Source organism: Choloepus didactylus, chromosome 9 (assembly GCF_015220235.1).
Source record: "Choloepus didactylus isolate mChoDid1 chromosome 9, mChoDid1.pri, whole genome shotgun sequence".
Taxonomy (NCBI): Eukaryota; Metazoa; Chordata; class Mammalia; order Pilosa; family Megalonychidae; genus Choloepus; species Choloepus didactylus.
In genome coordinates this window covers 10,147,269-10,167,696 of record NC_051315.1, presented here as the reverse complement: position 1 = coordinate 10,167,696, position 20,428 = coordinate 10,147,269, and the positions used below count along the sequence as shown (strand labels likewise).

The 20,428-nt window shown below is 40.0% G+C and overlaps 1 protein-coding gene across 1 annotated transcript in view; it reads left to right on the top strand.

The window, feature by feature from the left end:
- Positions 1–4,083: 4,083 nt before the first annotated feature.
- CNTNAP5 (contactin associated protein family member 5) overlaps positions 4,084–20,428 on the top strand; it is an 860,113-nt gene continuing 843,768 nt past the window's right edge. The window contains 1 exon segment of the mRNA XM_037849799.1: positions 4,084–4,482. Within this exon segment, the coding sequence (XP_037705727.1) occupies positions 4,401–4,482 (82 nt within the window). The 5' untranslated portion in view covers positions 4,084–4,400.

Here is a 20,428-nt window from a genome sequence, read left to right as displayed (position 1 = left end):
ATCAATTTTCTGTCACATCAATAAAAAAACTATCCTAGTGTTATGGCTGGCAAAAGGAGCCATCTTTCAACCATTGCAAAAAAAATCATAATACGTGAAGTCAAAATAATTCAAAATGACACTCCAAACAAAGTAGCCTATGGTGACCACATGCAACTCTTTTCTTCTACATCTATAAGTCATAGTGAATGGACCTTCCTTCTTTTTCCTATAACCTTTCTAAAGACAAAGGATATGCCATAGTTTTTTTTTTTTTTTTTTTTTTTTTTCATTTTCATGTGCCCTATGGGTTAGGGGCTGTTAATTCTGTGTGATATTTAACATGTCAATATCTGTCTCTTCTTGGGAAGCCCTCAATAAAATGGAGATGACCATACATAGGTTCTATATGCCTCACAGGAGAGTTATAAAATCAATGAGGCACACCACTTGTTGACTATGCAAAGGCTTGCATTCTGGTTAATGAATGATACTTTTCCTTCTGCTCCAATAAGGGGAAAAGAAGTGGGAATGTTAAAGGGAAAATCAGACAGACAGGAAATTCAATCCTATCCATTTAAACCTTTGAAAAATCAGATAAAATTTGGCTTCAGCAGGTGTTAAGATTTAGCATTTTCAAATATAGACATTTTAGGATTTCAATTATCCCTATTTCCCTATTTCTTATTAACATGCAACTTGCTCTATCCCAGCAGGACTTTTAAGCCTCTTCAAAACAAGGTGCTCAAAAACAAAACAAAACAAACAAACAAAAATCCATGGAATTGCACTTCACAAATAGTGAACCCTAAGTTACCAGTTAATAGCACAACTATAAAAATGTGCTTTCATCCATTGCAACAAATGTACCACACAAATGTTAGTTAGTAATAGGACGGCATATGGGAATTCTGTATTTTACGCATGTTTGTTCTGTAAATCCACAAGTTCTCTCTGAAAAGCGAAGCAAAACGAAACAAACAAGGTGCTCTGCAAATATGAGTTACCCTATAAGGAGATAATATGGGAAGAAAAGGGAGATTTGTCAGCTTCTATTCCACCATTTGGAAGGTGGATTTATCAGACTAAAGGTTTACAAAAGAATTTCAATACGTAAGTATCAGTCTGCAGAAAACGGTTTTAATAGTGATCAATATTCTACTGCTAATAAAAACTTGCTGGCAAAATGCCCCCAGAAGATGGCATTGCTTACACTATTGTCTAAGAGGAACAGCTGTTTACCCTTCACTACATTCAGGGCTGAAGTATTCTTACTGAAATGTTAACAAATCTCAGAAAAACGTCTGCTGTTTGTGGCTCAATGTTGCTCTGAGAACAGGTGTGTTTGATAGAAGGGAAAGAGCTACAACTGTAAATAGGACTTTAAATGAAGTGAAATTTATATACTACACAATGGGTCTACATATAGACATCCAAATGCGAATTCCAACATTTACTAATACTTAGAAGATATTTGGAGGCTTCATGGGAACAAATTTCCCTGACTGCCTTTTAATATATATTGCCATCACATTGTACTGGCACAGATAAATTTGTCGTAAGTCATTCTGCCAGTACATGAAGTCAGCTTTCTCTATAATTCTTGCAATATTTTATTTAATTAAACTTTTTTTGGAGGGGTGGCAGTGCAGACAGTGGGATGATATAGTAGAGCATTAAATTTAGTGACAAAAGACCTGTGTTATCTGGGTCTCATTTCCCATTTGTCAAAAGAGAGGTCTTGAAGTTTGGGTGAGGATGTGGAGCTAGCAGAGAGTCACATGTTGCTGGGGATTATGAATTGGTTCTATGACTTCATACAGCAACTGGCAACATCTAATACAATTGAAGGTAGGCAATTCTGGGTTCCAAAAAATCTCCTCCTAAGTATATATATATCCCAGGAAAAACTAGGAAATTGGTACAAGGTTGTATGCTTTCTTCTGGGGTGGGGGGCTAGCAATAATCTCTAGGTTCATAAACAGAAGAATTAATGAATAAATTGTGGCATATTAATGAAAGTGAAATATAATACAGCAGTTAAAATGAAAGAACTATGACCACATCTATCCTAGTGGACACATTTCGAAAACATAATTGAGCAAATTGTGAGGTGCAAAGTCAAATAGTATGATACCATTCATATATTGCTGGAAGTTAATCAAAGCAATGTTATATGTTGTTTAGAGATGTAGACATATGCAGTATAAAAAGTATAAAAACCTGTGTAGGAATGACATACAGCAAATTGGTGAAGTGTTTACCTTTAGTTATGTTCGGGGAAGAATGGGGTCAGGCAAGAATGCAAAGGGGGCTTAAATTATATCTGTGATATTTTATTTCATTAAAAAATGCCTAAGGATTAAAGAATTGGCAAAGCTGGATTATTGTTCATTAAGTTTTCTCTAGACTCTTTAGTGTGATTAAAATAGCCAGACAGGTATTTTTCAAACGATGATTCTCAAATAACAGGGGTTGGGTTACAGTCCTTCAGGACCCTGGGTAAAAGGACAAGGGGAGACCAGATGGCTGACTTTTGAACCTCAGTTCCTTCCATGCCCCTCTCCCTGCCAACAGGGCAGCTCCGTGGGTCATTTCAGCTTTGCTATTTTATGATTCATCTCTCCTAGGCACGGTCTTTCCCTCACAAGCAAACCCTCTGCTGTGGAAGTCTCTGCTGGGGGTGCTCAAGAATCAAGACACTTTCATCATTATTTTCAGTTAGAAGTTCAGAGACGGTAGGGGCACTCACTTGCAAGTGAGAAGACCCTCAAAATTCTCTTCTCTGGTATAAAAGAATGTGGCCACTAATCTAACCGTCGTTCAACTATCTCTCAGTATTTCATGAGGTGAATCTAGTTCTAACCAGAACTACAAGGTTAACCTCAAGATTCAGGGAGGAGCTGCCTGAAACCCATTCCAATCTGCTATAAGCAGGGCCGCCATTGAAGACCAGGGGTTGAGCGGACTCTAAGGTGCAAAATAAGCTTGCATAATTGCTACTATTCGGTGGGGGGAGGGCGACATCAACTTGCCCTGAAGTGGGAAGAGCCTTTCTCTAACTTGATTCTCAGCTTCACAGAGGAGAAATCATTATGGTCCTTTATTTTGTTAAGGTTTGACAGCCTTCTGACAGCTTCCAATAAAGACAAAATAAGTTGATTTATGGTACAACAGGAGAGTCCCCAGTTATCAACTAGAACCCAAAGACAGAAGCAGGGTTTCTAACACAGAGCCTCCAGGAAGAAAGCAAAGCTACCTCCTTCTCTCTTTTAAAAATTTAAAGCCCTCAAGCCGATCCCCCACTCTAAGCCTCCTCACTACCACACCCGCTGTGTGTCTCCCCATCTCCCTCCCTCTCAGGCTCCAGTGAAGTTCAGAATCAAAGCACCAAGAACCAACCGTGCAGTACTTGCCAAGAAGCCACACGCCAACGGCCAGGAGAGAGACGGCAGACGTGGAGAGCAGGTGAAAGGATAAGCGATGGAAATAGGATGCGGATTCAGAAATCGGGGGAGTGGACACCGTGTTAAACAGCTAAATCAGAAACCCCAACAACATCAATACCCATCTGCCTTCCCTACCAGAGCACAAACGCAGGAGGAATCAAACCGCATAATTCAAGTCTCCTCTCTAAAATAAAAAAAAATCAAATAAATAAATAGATAAATAAATCCACCTCGTTAGCTTGTTACAAATCTTTCCGTGGGCAATCCCCTCTTCCTAAAACGTTCTGTCTTTCCACTCCTTTTAGTAGCCCTTTCAGCAGCGTTCTTCTAAAATCTGCCTTAAATTCCAGCACCTTTACTCGTCCCCCAAAGAGGGACGGAAGGGACGGAGGCAGAGAGAGGTGGAGAAGAGAATGAGAGACAGAGAAGGGGAAAGACAGAGGGATTTCCTTTCGCCCTCCCTCTCGGGTAGCCGAGGCGCACCGCAGCCGAGCGCGCCGTTGGGGAAGCGCGCCGGAGCCCGGCGAGGACCCGCCCAGGCGGCTCTTACAGGCGGGCGGGGGGCGGGCCTGGCCGGGGGCGGCGCTGCGCGGCCCCGCTCGCCTATAAGGAGGTGTCCGCCGCCCGGGTGCTGATTCCAGCTCTCGCGCCCGTCGAGGTGGAGTCAGGCTGCCCGCGGAGCTCGGCGCTTGTTGCTGCAACTGGGGTTGGATTTGCAGCTTTAAGGAGGCGGTGGAGAGGAGGAAGCGGCGAGCGGCAGTTGCAGGGACTGTAGCCTCAGCCGCAGCGTGGCTGGAAGCCCCCGTCACGGTTTTGGTGGAGCGACTGGGCGCGGGATGGAGTAAAGCGGCGAGTGCCTCTCCAAGGCGGGGAGGGCTGGGGGTCAGGCGGTGCGGAGGAGAGAGAGGAGAAGCCGCGGCTGGCGCCTGCGAATTTGGCATTCGATCGGGAGGGACCGCTTACTCGGGGGAAATGGATTCTGTACCACGGCTGACCGGCGTTTTGACTTTGCTGTTCTCCGGCTTGTGGCATTTAGGATTAACAGCGACAAACTGTGAGTACCAGGAGCTGGGGGAGGGTAGAGGAGGTGGGGAATGGTAGCATTCGGAGAGGCACTCAACTGTCCAAGCGTGTTCAATTGTGTCTGCTCCGAACAGAGGAAAAGGAGGGGGAAATGCTGATTGGTGTGGTTCTAGCACCACCCCGACCCTCCCAAAAGTTAGCAGGGCTGAGATGAGCCAGCCCCGCTGGTTGTCCTGCCATTCTCCCCGAATCGCAAAGTTCAGGGGAAACCGGGTGGCTGTCCTCGCTCAGCCTTCCGCTAGCTCCGCGTTCCCGCCTGCCTGATCTCAGCCAGGGCTTTTCCGGAGAAGGGCCCCGGGTTCTGACCGCAGGCACTGGGGAGCTGAGCTTCCAGCGATAGAAATGCTCCCAGTCACCGCCCTCGATGACAGCAGTTCGTCTCCGTCTCCGAATGCGGCTGCCTTGGGTTTGCAGTCTGCCCAGCGCCCCACAATTCATGGCTTTCCACTCTCCGCTAGGCAGAAGACTACATTTGGGGTGTCTTGCAACCAAGGGGTATCGATTTCACAGGATTGGGAATTTTGGCCTAAGAGGCATGGCCCCAATGTTGTCAAACCAGATCAATGGCTGCCCCTGTTACAGGAGACCCAGTTGATGCACACCCCACCCCCAAAATCTTCGTGCCAACGAACACATAATGTGTGCCGTAAGTCTATAATCTGGCGTCCAAATCCTAACCCGGGCAAATGTAGGACGTTTAATTTAATAGGCAGGAAGGCTGGACACCCGGGGATCCGCCACCTGCACTGTGTATTTAAAGAATCCAGTTCTTCAAACTTGAATAAATCGCTAGGGCGATCAGAGATTCAAGCTCAATTTCTCAGCTGCGTCTCTAGGCAGAGGAAGGGAAGTTTTTCCAGCTCTGGGAACTCCTAAATGAGAAAGAATGCAATTAAGCCATCTGTGTTGTTTCCAAAGATGGTTTAGCAAGGTCCCTCAAGTCTCTGGACTTGCTTCCCTATCCCTCATCCCCTCCAGGAACCTCAGAAATATAAACCACATTGGAATACTTTGATTTTATTTTTATCTTCGGAATCAGCACACACACTGTTATTACTTTAGGGTCCTCCCCCTGTGCCCCCACCCCCAACCCTCCTAGGGGACCTAGAATAAGTCTTTCCAGAATTATACCTCAAGGGAACACAATTAGACAAATGCTATATACTGAAAATGGCCCCAAACTTAGCCAGGATTTATATCTGTGACTGGAAGTTCTGGAGGTCCAGAATCTATAGTTAGTGGTAATGTCTTAGGAAGATTTTATTAAAGTTTATATGCTGAATGAGGAGGGAAGAGGTCTATGTCTCTAAAAGGGAAGAGCGAAAGGCCCTTGGTACAGATACTATGTCGGGAAATAGATAGGGACAGGTTAGAATCTTCTTTGCTTCAATTTTTTTTTTTTAATTTAATGAAATTGTTCCCATAGTGCTTTAGAAAAACATCTAAGTGGTTTAATATGAAGTTAGGCATGGTGCTGAGGTAGTTTTTCTACCTCCGGGAACGCTAGAGGTCAGTATTGTCCTAATGATGCAAAGGGGTGGTAGCAAAAGAGCTGTGTCTTCTGTCTAGCACATTTACGTCTCCCATGAGAGTGAATCTTTGAAGATTCACAAAGGTAGAGTGAGGAAAAGATAGAGAGAACAAATTCTACAGGAATGCTAGATGAACTTTCTCATGCAGCACCTTTTCTGAAACAACCAAGAAATTAATTGTGAAATGGCATTCTGTAAATTAATTGAATTATGGTTAATATGTTTTAGTAATGCTCATAAAACCTAAAGAGCGTGGATTTAAGGCTCATGGTTATCATTACTGATGCAGCAATAAAGCTAATTCTGAACATTTAAAAGGAAACTTTGCGATAATGAGCTTTACTATTTCATCAGTGACAGTTTAATTTCCCCGTTTCCCATGAACATTTGAATTGAATGCACGCTGCTTGCTAAATATTTTGGGGTCAATGTTCTTAAGGAATATTGATAAATTTTTTTTTTATGCTGTGAAAAGTGTATTAATTCAGTGAACAATAGAATAGCAGAAGATTACTTCAGAACTCAGTATGTATTGGTGGTCTTCAAAACTTATGATGTAGCACCTCTAAGAAAAAAATAATAATTTCCCACAATTCAATTAGTCCAGACGTCTGTTGTCTACACACTTTATTTGTGAACTATAGGACTTTGGTTCATTCTTTATCTGGAATCCATGAAAATTTAATGCTTATATTGAGGAATAGGAATTTCTATTAAAAGAGAGTAAATTTGCACAGTGTATGAATGAACTGGAGAAATTCTTTTTTTCCCAATATTTCAGTTCTTGCTATATTTTGACACAATAGTTCAAATCATTTGAGAATGTAGCCTTGAAAGTGGATTATTTACCCAAGATGCTCCATGGTATCTAGCTATACCAGCAGACTTTGTTCAAACAAAATAACTTTTAATTTTTTCCATTCTTCTTAAAATTATTTGCTGCTGCTGCTCCTACTGCTGCTGTTGATTTTATTGTTGTTGTTGTGTGTGTGGGGGGTTGTTATGGGCAGGGTGTGTGTGTGTGTGTGTGTGTGTTCTTAATTTTCTTATAATATGACCAAAACGGGGGAATTTATCTCTGGGGGAAAAATGTGTGCCTACCCAATGAAAGATTTCATAAGTTTCTAATTAAACAAAATTAAAATAAAGTCAGGTTAGAAGGGGCAGCTGCAGTATGGATATTATGAAACTGTGCAGAGAGCATAATTATCTACCAGTAATAAAAATTCCGGAAATTCCCCCATTCCGGATTTTCAGGATATTAAATAGCTACAACATTTCCTTTGGGTTTTCCCAGAGGGTATTAGTCAATTTCAAATGTAGATATAATAGGCCAATGTTAAATGAAAAACCATTTTACATATAATGTCAACTCCTTTGATACAAGAAAAAGTGCTTTGACTTGACAGTTGGTTTAAATTAAGTCAGAAGTTTTAAGAGTTCTAGCTCTAGTTATGCCATGGCTAAGGCGTCAAAGGTCCATCAGATTATGTACCATTCCTTTGCTCACAGGTTTTGGTATAAAACAGCAATCGGAATATATATTTACTCCAAAAGATAGCAGCACCTCAATATTATACTTGGAAGATTCTTTAAGTATCAGTTATGCCAAAAGGCTATTGTAACAGTAGAACTTGTATTCAGAAGATAATAGGAAATGATGTAACAAGTACAGGATCCCTACTTACTTTCTTTTTAACAATACATGGGTGTTATATGCCTATGAAGAGCCTTGATTTTGAACAATAAATCACTTCAAATGATCCCCAAGCACCTATGTAAGTTGGTTGCTACATATCTGATTCACACAGAGGTAGCGCTGAGTAAAGATTTGAAAACTCTTTATTCTGGCTGTTTGCTCACAGGCAGAAGCATATCTAAAATATCCTAGGGTATCACAGATCATCAAATAAAGTGTTTCACCATGCCTGGAATTGACTGAGGCATATGCATTAAACCAATCAATAGGCAATACTATAAATAAACAAAGATCAGGCTGATTTTTACAGAAGGAGAGTGTTTGAGGACACTTTTTTGGTAGTATTTATTGTCAGTAGAAGTGAAGGAAGCAGTATAAAGCTCATCCATCTGAAACAGTACTAAGAGTTCCCCATGGCTGAATGGGATTATCTTTGACAATTAATATGCCCCTTCACTTTCTCTTCCCATGTCCCTTCTCCCCCATCTCCAACCCATATTCGTATTTGGAAAATATAGATTAAATAATTGAATAGCAGTTTCTACACAAGGGTACACAATTATGAGAAAATTAACTGCCATAGGAACAACTCTAAACAGTTAAACTGACCCCCCCTTTTTTTTTCTTACTCCAATGAATGACTGTCTTCCAAATTGCAGTTTTCTTTTTTCCCTGCTCCTCTGCCCAATTGCATTTGCTTTCTTTAGTGGGACCTCATTTTCCTTTAACAAATTGTTCCACTTTGCAATGTTCCTTTGTTATAAAGCAAAGTAATGGGATATGATCTGAAATATTCCTAAAACGTAGAGTTGGCAATATAATGCCTTTTACCTTATAAGCCGAAACTCTGCTGAAATATGGACTATATATATCATGCCAATTATTCTCTCTCTGATAGGCAGGTGGAAAGGGGGTCTACCTACCCAAAAGGCCAGAATACAATAGAGATTCATGCAAAGGACTTTATTGTGAAGTTAGAGTGGACTCATTTGGAGCCAACAGTGACCTTTTTAGTTCAAAAGGGAAGCTGAGCTCATTCATCAAATCTCTGCCACTTTCTGGCTCGTGACCTTGTAAAGGTTATATATTTCTTCTGAAGATCTTGACATATTAAATGAAAGAATAGATCAAGTATGAAAGAATTAGATCAAGTGACTATTAAGGTCATATCTAGTCCTAATTTGTTTTTGCCTTTAACTGCTGATGCTGAATACTGCTCATTCCATTCGGATACTCCAAAATTGTTACACAATCATATTTACAGTAACAAAAATAGTAGGATTTAATTCCTACTAATGGCTTTTCACTTTTTATCTCTCACCTCACATACCGTGTCCATGGAATTTAGCAAGGCGGCGCAGCTGGTGGGCTTTACTAAATCCAGTTTACAGATGAGTCAATTCAAGCTTAATAAAAGTTAATAATTTCCTCAGGTTCATAAAGATAAGCAATGAAAAAAAAATCAGAATTTGAATGAATATCTGTCTCCAAAGACCAAATTTTGAAATGTATGGAACTGATTCCCATGTATTCAGTTAGGCTGAGTATATGAGCATCAGTGGAAAGTTGCCTTGGGTTACCTATATGATCTGTATCTATATCCATGACAACAGGTATGGAAATAGCAGTTTCTATCAAGGCCAAGACCTGATAAATGCTTAATAAAACAACCAAAACATCTGGAATCTAGTTTTGATGGAAGGAAGCAAATATCCCTATGGTCAAAGAAAAGAGACTTGTATCTGGGAGAACAACTGATGGTTTATTTTTCTTTTATCAGTTTCAATAAAAAACTTAATAAGGAAAGGATACAGCCTGCTGAAGACTTGTGCAAATGCAAATACATAGCAATACCATGAAAGTCACCTCTGTTGACATCATGTCTTGGAAATCTGTAGATGTGAGTCCAAGGAATATTAATTAAATAGCAAATGCACACTCCTTTTCCCAGCACAGGGCTAGTTCCGATCTGGCCCTTTCTAATTCTGTAAACCTCATCCTCATTGCTCTCCCCACATCCCCTAATTTCCAACTTTATGGAACTCCTCTACATTCCCCAAATAGGCCATGTTATCTCACAGCTCCTTGCATTTATTGTATGTGCTACCTGTTTGGTCTAGAATATTCTTTCCCATTTTTAATCTTCCCTTAATTTCTCTCAACTCCATCTCTCTCTCTCTCTCTCTCTCACACACACACACACACACACTCACACCAATACACACACATCTCCCCAGACTGGGTAGAGTTCCCCTTATATGCTAAATTTCTGTAACAAGTTCTATAATCCCTCTACTCAAACTAGGTAAAAAGTTTCCCAATGGCCATCTTTTATATAAATATCTATATCTGACATCTAGACCATTGGGCAAATGAATTGATTAGGGAATAAATGAATGATTTCCATCCAAGAATTTCCATTTCTAAACTAAAATTCTTCTATGGCCTTGTTTCTAGAGTCTTACTTTTTAAATTAATTTTTTGTTTGTTTTTGTTAAAGTAAAAGGTATGACTTATTAACGTCTGGAGAATGTCGAAAAGATGGTAGCTTGTGGGACCATTAAATGGAAAAGCAGAAGTTCTCACCTCTTGACTGGGTGTAGGAGCTGGAGAACGGGCTCTGGCCTCTATAGGAGCCTACGACATCCATGACTGCATTGCTGAGACAATATTGTTATGTCCTAAAATGGCCAGTTGTCCATCAAAGAGGAAAATCTGTTCATCATATGACCTTGGTACTAAGTTTGACCTAATTTTATTAACTTCATCTGCATAATTTTAATGAGTGTTATTACCTATGTAGTCTAAAAAAATTCCCAAGCATAATGCTATAAAAATCATTTCTCATAGCCCAACATGTAAGAAAGAGAAATTTAGATCCCATTCAATGGGTTTTAGTACTGAACTTCTATAAAAATCTTATTTATTGCAAACCCACGTAATCTTAAAATATTTTGAGGCCCCCATGTCATCCCTTAAGGAAGAACATATTCAGTGTTACTCTTTTTTAAAGTAGATTTATTTAAGTGTCCAGTGTTGTGTGCGTTACTCATCCCAAAGACTTACTGAATGAATGAATCCCAACAAAAGTATCTTTTTTCCTAATCTCAAATTTTTCTATGAAGTTGGAGGTATAAACTTAGATTAGAAGATATAGTCCATGACCTAAAGGATTTTTTTACACAGGAGTGCCAATAAATAAATCTATGATGCTATCAGAATGATAAATTCTACAAGTATAGGCAGAGTATAATATGTGAGACATAAAATGAACATCTTTGACTGCCTGTAGCATCAAGGTGGGCTCTTTGAGGGAAGCGTAATGTAAACTAATGCCTAAACAAAGTCAACTAGTTAACTTTGTTTTAGTGACTACTTGTAGGAGCTGTTCTGTCTATAGGCTTATGGACAGAAGAAGAAACTAGAGTAGGTAAGCATGGGAGCTTCCTCTTTTGATTCTTAAAGCTATGGAGAGACAGTAAAGGATTTTATATATATGTAATTGACATTATCACAATTAAGTTTTTAATTTTAATCACAATACATGAAGATTAGAATGGAATGGGTCAAGACTAGTGGTAAGAAAAGCAATTAAGAGATTATTACAGTAACTCAAGGGATAATTAGTAAAGACCTAAAGAAAGGAGTTTCAGAATCTGCAAGGGTTGCACAGTATCAGAAAGAAAATAACAGCCAAGTAAATTCAAGACATAGGGATATATGAGCTCATAAACTCACAGAAGGAACAGATTTGTGCTTAAAATGTATTCTATAGCTGTTTCCATTGTTTTTGACAAATGAGCCCTACAGATGCTAGAAAAGGTGCTCTGTTCTTTGCAATGAAGTTCATCTCTGGGAATACCAAACAACCATATTCTCAGTGCAGCATATTTCATATTTGCATGACATCATATAGTACCTGCTGTCTACATCCATCATCCCGATGCATCCTATAGTCTGTAAATTATGCTGGTATTTGTCAGCAGAGTGAGAACTCCTCATTAAGGAATGTATAATTAAACCTCAACATGCCCATTCTCAGTTCCCCTCGGGCAGGGGGATAAAGCAGGGCTTCATTACTGACATCAGTGGCTGCTCAGAGCAAAGAGAAAGAAGGGGAAGTTGGGTGTGTTATGTTGATTTGCTCTCATTGGTAATTGATTGGTTGGCATAAATTCCATGTCTCTATATTTCTAATTGCTTTTGTTCATGTTCTTGGGGGTTGATTAATGCCATCTGTTCAGTGGATCAGCTGAATTGATTGAGTTTTAAAGGCTGACAAGAGTGCTGTTGAAGATAGAAAGAAAGTGAAGTACAATGCCAAAACACTGCTCCTGATGTATATTATTTTTAACTCTCCAACATTGGGAGTAGAAATATCCTTCTGAAGATTGTCCAAAGCAAATATCAGTCTAAAGAAATTTGCCTAACAGACAGATGTTGTGTAGGTGTTGATCTAGGCCAGATTGCTGAATATATGCACTCAGTTCTCTCTCTGTGTCTCCCTTCCTCCCTCTCGCCTTTCTTTTATTTCTTTTCCAATCCATCTTTCTGTCATTTGGCCATGTATTTTGTGTATTACCATTGGCTTTTCCTTGAGTTACGATGTATTAAGGATGTGAGAGGAGGGGAGTGAAAAGTCTGTTGGATTCAAGGGCTGCTTTGCTAAACTACGTGGGCACAGTCACCAAATGAGAAATCTCCCAACAGTGCACAATATGGGGTCAAGTCTGCCATATATCTTCCACCCACATGGCACTTGGGAAAACCCACTTGATTTCAACACCTCTACCCATCTGTCCCCAAACAGCTTTCCTACCTACTCCATTCATCCTCTGAATTCATAGAAGTAAACTGTAAGGCACAGTTACCCACAGCGAGAGAAAATAGAGGAATGAAAATCTATATTAAACTCTACTTTATGGAGAGAAGCAGACTCTTTCCAGAAGAAAATTTGACAGAAGAGATAGTACTGAGTATCCGGAGGAGGGGAAGAGGATGTTCTAAGCTGGGGAAGGGCAAAGAGTAGGAATGTTAAAGGCATCCAAGAATAGTGTGGCCAACTTCCTGATTTGTTTCCAGGTCTAACTGTCCATATCACAAAGCTGAAGGCACCACAAGTGGGCAATAGGGAGATGGTAACGGTCAGTGGAAAGGACATAAGAAACGTGGTATTGGATTGATTTAAATCTCACTGGCTGCATTTTTGCTTCAGGCACTAACATGGACCTCATAAAGTTAGCTTTAAGTATAACGTGAATTACACTGTATCAAATGTAAGTGATTTGGGCATTCAGTAATTATACCTATTGTTATAATTCGTATGAATTTCAACATGAATTCTCTCGAAATCTTTTATAATACAACATAGGGCAAGGGCAACTGCATTTCCATTCTTAAGCAACGATAGAATGATTCTATCTTCCCTCATCTGGGTAGTCAGAGAGCTGAATGATTGCCACAGCAGATGGAAAGAAAGCTGTTTTCATTTTATCTCCTGTGTCAGAGGAGCTGTGCGTAGAGTCAGGTGCAATCTAACAGTGAAATGTGACCTTCCTGGATTTCTCGCTTGGTTCTTGGGCTGTCACAGAATGACTACTGCTTCTAGGACAGTGAACTTGGTTGCTGAAAAACTCATGAAGGGAGCTTCATCAGAGAGCGGAAAAACAGCTCATCTAGAAAAGTAATGAGCAAATCTCCAGAAAACTGAGCAGACCTTGCAGAAGAGGTCAGTGTTATAGGCGAAGGATCTGTAAAAAATCCTTCAGAACATTAGTGAAACTGGGAGGGATACGTGTGATGTGTGCTCAGCTCTTGTAGCCAGTCATTTGCAGGAGACCCTGGTAGATGGAGTAAAACCAGAAGGTGGGGGAGAGATGAGTTACCCTTCCGTGAACTGCTGAAGCCTGCTTTTGGTGAATAAATCGAAGGGATCTTTTGGTCTTATTGATTTTGGGAGTAAAAAATCTCACGTGTTGATGCAATGAATTATAAATGCTTACTCTGCCAAGTGCCTCATTCATTCCTTTTTTTATTCTTTTATTCAACATATATTTATGAAATGCCCACTGTACACTTCTCTGCACAGTCGATGGAAGGAAGCATTAGGACTGCTTTTCAACATAACTCCAGGAACAACATGAAGTACCAGCATTGCTTCAAAACAAAGCCATGGAACTGAAAACCCCTCCATTTTTCCTTGCTCTATTTATTAAGCCTTCTTTCCTTTCTCTTAGCCTTTTCTCTCTGCTTCCTTTGCCTTCTTTCTGAGCCTGTTTCTTTTTCTTTCCTCTTTCCCCTTTTCTCTCCTCTTCAAGTCCTCCTACTTTTCTTTTTTTCCTTTATTGTTTCACCATCTGTTTTTCCCTTCTATCTCTTCCCTTCACTTTGCCTGTTTCAACTGACTCTTGCTAAATGACTTGTTTTATATATATATATATATATAATGGCCTAAGCTAATGTTTTTCAAGCTTTTCCACCAAAGTTCAGCTCACTAGAAAAAAAAGGAGTGCATGCAAACCCAAGGGAACCTGAGAGCTCAGCTTGAAGTGGTCACCGAAGCATGAAATATCTTGAATTTTATCTTAAACACTGAGGCTAATTTGCATTCTGCTTCATATCTTATCCCTGTTTATATTATGATAAAAAATATTTCCCCAAAATCGCCAATTAAAATTGATGCGCTAAATTTATTCCCTTAACTACCGGCTGAGGGCAACATCCCCAGGAGCACAGATTACTTTTTTGGCATGCCTTCTGGGATTCCATATGAGAAAGACCGATGTTGACTCTCTCTGCCTCAACTCAGAAAAACTGGTTGAGGTGGCTTTATTTCCCATTGTCAACTAGAACAGATCTGTGAGCTGCAGATTATGATTAATCAATAATGGGAAATGAGAAGCACTTATTAACTCGCAGGAAGAAAGGAAACCCACATGCCTGCTCAGTGAACAGAATGGGGCCTTCTTAGAGGGGTGGAGGGCAAGTGAAATCATCACCTCCTCCCCAAACCTGCGCTGTCCGTCTTTCCAGAGACCTCAGAGTATAGAAGTACATCCATTATGTTTACATGTGAGTGAATGAGCTCTGCCAGGTTACAGGATTAGAGTCAACGAGGACAGACTCATTTGGATTGGAGACAGGCTGAAACCACCAGGATATTAAAAGAGAGATTAATGCCTCTCACTCTGCAACAATTGGGAATCTTTTCACACAATCGAAATAAATGAATCTGGCAGATTGGAATGTTGGAACATTAGAGATTAGAGATAAAGTTAAGTAATGGGCTGCTTCCTTGGCAGGATTTCAAACCGACTCCGCATGCCAGGGTCTCATTTGATTCCTTACCACAATACTATAAAGTGGTGGCTCTTCCCATTCTAGAGTGGGGATGTGCTGGCTTGGATGGCTTGGTCATTTCCTCAAGAAAAAACAGCTAGGAGGTTGTGGCATTGGGATTCAAACCCACTTGACATAAAAGTCTACTTTTTCCCCTCGACCTGCTGTTTCCCTGAACTCAAGGCTAAGGCTGGGCTGTCCTTAAACGGGGAGGAGACGCTCACCTGTGCAGACTTCATCATTCTCTGTGATCCAGCGCGTGCAAAGCCTAATCTGTTCAGACCCACAGATGCCTGCTGCAGTGTGCAGATCATCTTATCCTAACCTTGCATGTGGTCTTTTTTCTTTCCCCATTTTTAGAAGTCACTATGGCAACCAGTGCCTAACTATTTAACTGGTAGGTGTAACCCTTTGTTAAAGTTTTAGTTGTGTTATTCACTCAAGCTTGGTTCTTTCAACTCTTCCAGGTCAAGCTATATGAATTGTGGCCAAGTGTCCTTGTGATGGCCTTGTGCAGTCCAGGTTCAGTGCCCACTCAGTGTGTTTGTTTCCACTTTATGTTCCATTGAGACCCTCACTAAGGGCAGCGTTTTCGTCAATCCATCATTTTGTCCCTCCCCCTAGATTTTGTTGAATGGATGCTCTGCCTTTAATATATATATAGAGCTAATGAGGAAATCTCTCTTCTTGGTACTTAGATAAATCATAGTGTCGGGCAAAGCAAGGATTGGATGACAGTTGGATCTGGAAGCAACCTGTCCGTGAGGTCCTCTATCTTTGGGATTTAGAGTTTATCCTGTCACCCAGCAGAGATAGTTAGGAGAGTGGGTTTTGACAAGTAAGTGCATACTCAAAACCACTGACAAAGAGCAGTGACGAGCTCTTACCCTGCTGTTCTCAGAGCATGCACTTGGTAGAGGAGGAGCATCCTGTCTGTGGACTTCCCTTCATCCTAAGCTGTAAGAAAGGGCAGGTTGGTGCATTCTGTGTTTTGTTCTCAAGCTGTCATGAGTTTGTTCCTTCAACCTGAGCTACTGCTTGGTGTGACTCGGAGTGAGTTCTAGCTTTTGTGTCTCCTGTGTCTTCTTGCTGAGCTATGTTGTTGACTCAGTGGACCTTTTTACAACACCTGTCAATTGCCCAGTGCTCTGAAAGTCTTGTCCTTCTTCCCCATCAGTGGCTGCTAAGACAGGGAATACAGAGTCCTGAATTCATTAACACTGATGCAGTCGATAAATGCTGTGCAAAATATGAGCTCTCTAAAATGATCAAATTAAAGAATGAGGCCTGAGATATTTAAACTTTAATTTAGGATCAGAACCTGTTGGTTTCCTGGGTAGAATCTTACATAGAATTTCAGTATGTAAAAAATTTCAAAAATTACAGAGAGTTGCTTTGGAGACTACAGGGAGAGATGATGTAGGATTCTACTCCCTAGCTTATTCCCCCCACTCTGATTCTTCAAGGGGAATTGTGGGGCTATCCCTGTTTTATTCTTAATTGCAGTATTCTCTAAGTTTATGATTTTATGCAAAAGTGATTAATTATAATAAGATTTTGATGAGGGGTGGGGATGTGCCCTCAGTCAGGGCCAATGCTTGGCTGGCATGTGCCAGCGAGGCAACACTGGGTGTTCCCAACCGTGTCTGTTTGGTTTGTTTTGCTGTCCATATTTTTAATATCACCTCTGTCCTAAATCACAATTAATATACAGGTGCTATTGTCTAACCCTTTGTAATCATGGGGTTCCTTGCTGCTATTTTGTATGAATCTTAGGGCAAAAAAATTAATCAGCTTTTACTGATTTAAAAAGATAGTAGCTGGACAAACACAAGTCTCCTCATTTTCATCTCCTTCACTCATAGTCAACAGCTATTTTTATTTTAAAGAGGAAGACTCTTGTGGAGGCTCTTAAATTATCTACCATCATCCGAGACATTCCCTTGGGATGTCCTAAAAGGAAGGGGTCTCATGTTAAGTTATGGTAAAATTTCCAGGGTTTAGCACAGTGAATGGCAAAATAACTGCTTGATGAATTAAAGTAAAGCCTAGAGAGGTTATGTGACCCCAGACACAGGCAGCAAGACTGGATTTAGGGACCCCGTAGGCTCCCAATTCAGTGCACCCCCTATGATCTCTGGCTACCACCTCCCGATCTTTATGAGAGGGGTGATCCTCCACCAGTGAGGCCTTCTCAGTGACTGCTGATCTTAATCAGTGTGACTAGGAAAGGGGAGGTACACAAATAAAATAAAACTCTTGCATGCCTGGATTTGGTTTTGGTTTCTGATTCTGGATGGACTGTTCATTTTAATTTCATCTCTGTGTGTTCGCTTTGCATACCAGACATCAGAAAAACCTGGCTTGTTCTCATATATGAAAATAAACCCTTGATGGACCCCAAATACCCCTGCTTTGCATTTCAAATAGAATTTAATAGAATAAATACTTTAAGACAGTATATATATACATATATGCATGAGAATATATACACATATTTAATGGTAATGATTTATTATTCTATTTTGGTCAATATGCCTGGTAGAATTGTGTATGTGTAAACCTATGCAAACTGCTTGTTCTGGTGAATGTCAAGATTTATTATCCCCCAAGGTCAATATTGACTTGTGAGTCACCTTTGTGAATAGTTACCTCTCTAGATAATGAATTGAAATGGGCAGTTGGATGGAAATTAATATCTATTTTCTGAAATTAAGTGTTTTGGCATACATGCTGCCAGGAGGTGTGTGGGAACATCTACCACGGCTGCCCCTGTTTCAGGGTGTTGTTTAGGAAACACCCTTTGCATTTTGATTTACAGTGGTTGTTTTTTTATAGCTCATTCACAGTGCTCTTTTAGCTAATGGGGAGAATGCAAAACTTCCAGTATATTCAACTTGACATTTCAGTAATATAATCAGAGACAGAGGTACTTGAGCATATGGATAATACGAGTACATTGGGTTAATGAGCACCTTGGTCTTGCAATCTATTTAGGCCAAGATGCTGTTACCTGAGAAATACAAAGCTCCTTCAACAACGATCTAATTAAATGAAGACTACAAGAAGAGACATAAAATTACAAAGTGGTTCTTTTGGTTTGGAGATCTTTTTTTTGTTGTGAAACAACCTTATGGTATGTCGTGTGTCTTGAAATCATAGTACATGTGCCTGTGTGTGTGTGTGTGTGTGTGTGTGTGTTTGCAACTCTGTTCACTTCTTTATTAGCAGAAGTTGGTAACGCATGTTTGGAGATCTTTTAGTATATCAAACTGGGATGAAAAATTCTTTCTAAAACTATGAGTCCACGTAGAAATATTTCCTGTTGCTCTTAGTCAATTCTGTTTCAATTTTGGATACTGAGTAACAACATGCACTGAGTCATGTTCAGGCTGAAAAAGAGCTGATCAGATATTAAATAAAAGTATGTCAGTGAGGGGACGACATGTTATACGTGCATTGAATGTGTATATACTTTTCTGTAAAGATACTGACACATGTATTGCATTTTGATTTTGCCCCATACAAACAAGATGGATTAGAATAGCTGTCTTCTCGGCATATCCTCTTTAGGCATTAATGGCCTGATAAAAGTCCTAGACTTAGAGGAAAAAATATCATAATTAAGCACAGGCTGCAGCTTAGTAGTCAAGCGACTAAACCACTGTGAAAATTCATTAGTAAAATTAATCCAAGAAACATCTGAGTAAGTGAAACAAAATCAATTCAAGGGGAGAATGTATGACTATTGATGTTCTCACCCTTGTTGATACATTGTTTGGGGTAAAGATTTCTGTGTTTTCTGCACAAATATCAATTTTTGTTGGCAAATTCAATTTGACTGATTGGGTTCCTATAGCTGAGTGTTTGTTGGCTTCTTTGGGACTTATGACATGATTTTGTGTATGAAGGAATAAAGATATCTCAATTGATGGTCAATGAAAGTTTCATTTTCCATGTCATCAATCTTTCTCCTAAATTAGAAATCAAAGCCAAAATGGCACCACTGTTTTCTGTTGTCCTCGCCAGGAAGGGTGGGTTACTAGAAGAGGCCAATGGAATCAGGTAGTTTCCTTATCCATCAGTTACCTGAACTTGTGCAGTCATGCCTATACACAGCACACTCGTCCACACTGCCAATTAATTTAGTTTGTGCTCTTCTTTTAAAAGAAATTAAACCTGGGTTAAATGAGCATCTTCAATTGGAAGAAAGTTTGCTACAAGGGACGCTTGAGAGTATCTGGAGACATTTTTGTTCATCCAAAATGGCAGTTTGCTGCTGGAACCTAGTGCAAAGAATCCAGAGGTGTTTGTAAGCTCTCTAACACGAACATGGTGTCCCCCATGACGAAAAATGATCTGACTCAAAATGTCAAGATTGCCAAGCTTTGAGAAATTTTGGGTTGGACCTCTTGGTCATTTATGCAACATCGTGAGTTAAAAAAAAGCCTTCCTTCTGGCATCTAGCCCTGTAGATAGAGCCTTCTGAAGAAATAAGTTGTGATTCCTGATTCTGCCACTTACTGGTTATATGACATTGGGCACATCATTCCATATTACATTTTTTTTTTTCCAAATGAGAGTGATGGTACCTACCCTGTCAGCTGGTATATTTAATAAGTGTGACAGGGAGTCTCTTATAGGAAGCTATATATATATATATATATATATATATATATATATATATATATATATATGTGTGTGTGTGTGTGTGTGTGTATATATATATATATATATATATATATAGTGATGAAAGTGATATTCAGTATAATTTTTATTATTTGGAGAATAATGGTTTGGCTATACTGGCCTTAAAAGACTTGAGATTGTCAGGGGATAACACAGATGACTTGGGCATGCTGTGGAGAGTGACTGAGGGACTTCTCCTAGTTTGGGAACTGCAAAGATAAATTTCACACTGATGCTTCAGTGTTTTCTGGGTCTCTTGAGGTTCAACTTTCAATCTCTTCTTGAAAGTCAACTGCCCAGGCCACCTTTGGCAGGAAACCACCTGCTGTCATGCAATAGCTAAAGTCTGTTTTATAGTACAGCACTTCCTGACCATTTGCCAGTTTTTCTTTCCATGGGCCCCTTCTAGCACACATATACACATTAGAAGTTCTGGTATAAAATTACAGTTGTCGAAGTGGGCTATTCAAGGACTTTTGAAGTGACATAGCCCTGTGGCCCATGAACAAATTATTCAGATGACATGTTCTGCTTCAGTTAGCATCTCAAAGATCAGTGATATAAGGACCCTGGATTTGATTATCCATCAACCCCAATCCAATCTTCAAATTTTAAAATCAATTAAATCGTAAATATAATCTTTAGTTTGTCTTTTCAGT